General features: G+C 54.0%; 1 protein-coding gene across 1 annotated transcript; it reads right to left on the reverse strand.

Annotated features, from left to right (window-relative positions):
• Positions 1 to 2,455: 2,455 nt before the first annotated feature.
• Positions 2,456 to 3,454, reverse strand: NPBWR1 (neuropeptides B and W receptor 1; the record flags this gene model as incomplete). The annotated part of the gene is made up of 1 exon (XM_080694776.1): positions 2,456 to 3,454. One exon carries the CDS (start codon positions 3,452 to 3,454, stop codon positions 2,456 to 2,458), a length of 999 nt encoding a protein of 332 aa, XP_080550902.1.
• Positions 3,455 to 4,706: the final 1,252 nt, after the last annotated feature.

A 4,706-nucleotide genomic window follows, 5' to 3' on the forward strand; every position in this document is an offset into this window, starting at 1 on the left:
TCTCACCAAGTTGCCGAGAGCCTGACTCAGTAGCCGAGGCTGGCTTCGAACCTGTGCGATCCTCCTGTCTCAGCCTCCCACGCGCAGGGATTACAAGCATGCGCCACGCCCAGCTCTCTGTGGTTTTTCAACAGTCAGCTCCATATATCCCAAGACAGCGCCAGGTCCAACTTCAGAGGTGATGAAGTAGTGGAGAGTCAAAGCATCCGGGTTTCCCTCTCACCTGTGTCCAGTTACTGGATTTATGAAGACAGATGAGGTTTATTTAAAGCTATTTAGAAGACAGATATGGTGATACATGCCAGTAATTCCAGTACTTGGGAAGTTAAAACAACAGGATACAGGTGAGAAATTAGCCTCAACAACTTGGCAGGACTCTGTTTCAAAATAAAACAGCCTGGGTGTGTAGCTTGGAGGTTAGGTACTCAATAACAGTACCAAAAATAAATAAATATATTTTTAACCTAAATAATTGAGAAATTTATTTAAAATGCCAATCAAACTAGGTAAACAAAACCTTCTCAGCGGGGGTGGTGGCACATGCTTGTAATCCCAGCGTTCAGGAGGCTGAGACAGGAGGATCGCGGTTCGGGGCAGACTCAGCTACTTAGTGAAGACGTCTGCAACTCAGTGAGACCCGGTTTCAAAATAAAGAATAAAAAATAGGGCTGGGGGTGTAGCTTGGAGATTGAATGCCCCTGGGTTCCATCCCCAGACCAGCAAAACAAAACAAAACAAAAGCCTTCTGGCACTGAGCCATACCAAAGAAAACAAGCACTTTTAGAAACTTTCATTCCTGTTTAGGATTCATCCTCAAGAACAAACATTTTTAAAACACTATAGTTAAGCGACGTGTGCTCTCAGTGACCTTTCCCGAGTTGATTTTGGGGGTCTGGCACCTGAGCCACTGGACCTGAAAAGATGCTTCAAACCATTATTTTAAAAGTCTGGATTCCTGTGAAGCCCTGCTATATCTAGGTTTACCAGGAGATTTGGATAAGAATAGAGTTGATGAGCTTAATCACTTATAAAAGTAGTACTGATGAAAGAAAAAAAGACTGTAAAAGGTGCAAGTCCTCCCTCTGCTCATGGTCATCATTACATGAGAGAACACTTCAGTACGCCAGTAAATTTAAACAAGCTGTGCTCCCATGAACATTGAACATCTCTGTACCTTTGCCTAAGTATTATTTTTATGTGGCATAAATAAATGTTTCTGTGAGATATGCCAATTTTTTAAGTTAAATAAAATAAAACGTCATAATTATCAGATTCTGGCTAATCCTGGCCTCATGTGTCACCTGCTGGCCACTGCAAACTCGAGTTAGTCCTCTCTCTTAATCTGCTTCCATCTCCCATTAATAAAGATAAGATAAAAGCAGGGGCTGGCTGGTTTCCTTGTGCCATTAGAACCAGGTATTTACTAGGTTCTCACAGACTACTACAAGATAGTGTAACTAAGGAATAACGCACAGGTGTCCACAAACCTGGTAGTAGGTAGTAAAGTGTCCGGTCAAGGAAAATGTGGGTGTCAGATGTCTCCGTTTGCTGATTCAGTAAAAGAAGCCGAGGAAGAACACAAGGAGAAACAAAATAAAGGAGAGAAATCACATTTCTTGGCAAATTAGGACGTATTTATTTATTTATTTATTTATTTATTTATTTATTTACGAAGTTCTCGAAACTGAACACAGCACTCACACAAACAATTACAACTAATCGGTCAATATCAAAGGAGAAGCAGGTGTGGGCCAAGGGCGGGGGGGGGGGTGATTGGAGTCCTTTGCAGAATGCAGCATAGACTAATTTCTAAGAACCCCAATGGGAAAGCAGTGCTGCAAAGGCGAGCCCAGGATGCTCAGCGCTGAGCACCTGGCTCCTCCAGGGGGCGCCGGGACCTCGCGCCCCGGGACTCCGCTGGGTCCAAGCTCTTCCAGACCCGGGTCAGCGGGTTTCAGCACAGTAAAGGAATTGGAGCTGACTACGGAAATCCTTGTCATTCGGCCTCGGCCAGACCCACAGGACCCCAACATGCACCGCCCACCCCACGAAGGGCACCACGACTTGTTCCGTTTTCCCCAAGCGAAGGAATATGACTGTCCCATCTCAGGGGCGGGTGCGGAATGCTTTGGCCTTGGCCTTCTTCCCAGAGGTCGGAGCAAATGACCAACGGACCCGGCCAGACCCTTCGCCCCCAGCGAGAGCAGCAGCGCGCGGAGGCTTGAGCTATGCTCAGCCGCCGGGCACCGGGCGGGGTGGGGGGTGGGGTGGCCGGCTCCTGAAGGTGCCCGGGCTCCCCTGGCCGGGGCGCAACCCTCCTCCTCAGCTCCACTAGTCCGCAGGCCAGGCGCAGGGCTCCACCCTGGCCTTCCAGCAAAGCCCACAGGCCGCGTCCTCGCAGGGCGGGGCAAGCCCCCTGCCGTCGCGGGGTCCGCGGAGGGCCGGAGCGCGGCGGTCAGCGGGGCGGCCGGGGCGCGGCACGGCAGGCCAGCAGCCCGCGCAGGCTCCTGCGGAAGCCGTCGTCCAGGAAGGCGTAGAGGAAGGGGTTGAGGCAGCTGTTGGCGTAGCTCAGGCTGGTGATGAGGTAGGAGAGGGCGATGACCAGCGGGGTCTGCGGGAGGTCGGTGGTGAGCGCCACCACCGTGCTCAGGTGGTAGGGCGTCCAGCAGAGGAGGCACACGGCCAGGATGGCCGCCACCAGGAGGGTCACCCGCTTCTTGGCGCGGCCCAGGACCTGGGCGTGGCTGTCCAGCCGGATGGCGCGCAGCCGGCACAGCAGCGAGGTGTAGAGCGCGCAGATGGTGGACACCGGGATGGCGAAGCCCAGCACGAGCGAGTAGAGGCGGCTCGCGCGCCACCAGAAGGCCTCGGGCTGCGGGAAGACCAGCACGCACTGGCGCCGGCCCTGCTCCTCGTCCAGCCGCGCGAAGACGGCGAAGGGCAGCACCACGAGCGTGGCGACGCCCCACACGGCCAGGCTGACCGCGCGCGCCGCGCCGCACGTGCGCCCGGCCACCCGGCGCGACTCGGCCGCCGCCAGCACCACCAGGTAGCGGTCGGCGCTCATGACGGCGAGGAAGTAGAGGCTGGAGAAGGTGTTGTACTGGTCGATGGCCACGATCAGCTTGCACATGAGCTCCCCGAAGGGCCAGCGCCGCAGCAGGAAGTCGGCGATGTTGATGGGCAGCACGAGCGTGAAGAGCTCGTCGGCGATGGCCAGGTTGAGGATGAACACGTTGGTGACGGTCTTCACGCGCGGCGCCCGCAGCAGCACGAACAGCACCGCCGAGTTGCCCGCCAGCCCCACGGCGCAGATCACGGCGTAGACCACCGGCACCGCCACCTGCAGCGGCCGCGGCAGCGGCGCGGGGCCCTCGGCGTCGGGGCAGCCCAGCGCCGGGTCCCCGCAGGACGCGTTGGCCGCGCCGGGCTCCGGCTCCGACGCGTTGCGCATCTCGCCGGCCGGCGCGCTCGGCGGCGCGCGGGTCTTCAGGGGGAGGCTGGTGCTGCGCCACCCCTCGGCCCACTGCCGCCGAAACCCCCGGGGCTGGAAAGCAGAATTGAAGACACAGCTAAGTGCGCGGAAAAGCCAGGACCCCGAGACGGCGCGGCGCCCGAGCCTCCCAAGTAAGGACACCGCTACCTGTTGATGTCGCATTCCGACCACTCAAATGCACCCAAGGGATAGAGACGAGTCATTTCTCTTCTCGGGAAACATGCGAGCCCTTCTCTCCTCCTTTAGGACACCCCTGACACACCCGGGCCACCCAAACAAATTCTGCAGAGGCAACCTTACCTGCCGGCCCCGGAAAGCATCCGCCTTTCCCCGAGAGGTCGGGACTGGAGCCTGTTGGCTGCGGATGGGAACTGCGGCGCCCCTGGCCAGGAGGTGTCTCCGGGGTCCGCCGGGTGCTGTCTGCTCCAGCCTGCTTGTCACTCCCGCGCGCCCAGAAGTGCGCGGACCGCGCAGCCGCTGAGACTGCTCTCTGCTGACCCAGCTGCTACCCCGCCCCCATGCTCAGGAAAACCCGTGGAAATAACAGAAAATAGCATTCCTCAAAATATAAGGGATTCTTGTCTCCCTCCTGGAAGGATAAGCTCACTCCATCTAAAATAATAAAACGTTCTCCTATTAAGAACAAATTTTAAAAAAAAGTTAAGGGGTTAAGGATTTTTTTTTTTTTTTCAGCACTGGGGATGGAACCCAGAGGCATTGCACCTCCGAGCTACACCCCTAGTCCTATTTTTTAGTCTTTTTTTTTTTTTTTTTTTTTTTTTTAAGCAGGGTCTGTCTCACTGAGTTGTGAAGGTAAATAGCTGAGGCTGTCCCAGAACCGCGATCCTCCAGTCTCTGCCTCTCTAATGCTGGGATTACAAAGGTGTCCCACCACGCCCAGCCGTTAGTGATCTATTTTTAAAGGAGAATGATGCGGTAGGAGCTCCTATTCCATGTTTTTACCATCATGCCTCAAATGAACTAATGCAATTTGGAATTTGAAATTATACACTTATCACATCGTTATACAAGAATAGGGGGAGTACATGCAATTTTGAAATGCAAATGACTTTTAATACACTGATCTTCAAAAGATAAATTTTTAGTGTCAAATAATGGTTGGCAATTTAAGATACTTTCACAGTTTTTTTAAAAAACATGTAACAAATTGATTAATAATAAAGCTTCATAGGGCACTGGGACTGAATGA

This window comes from Muscardinus avellanarius (genome assembly GCF_963383645.1).
Source record: "Muscardinus avellanarius genome assembly, chromosome: 4".
Lineage (NCBI taxonomy): Eukaryota > Metazoa > Chordata > Mammalia > Rodentia > Gliridae > Muscardinus > Muscardinus avellanarius.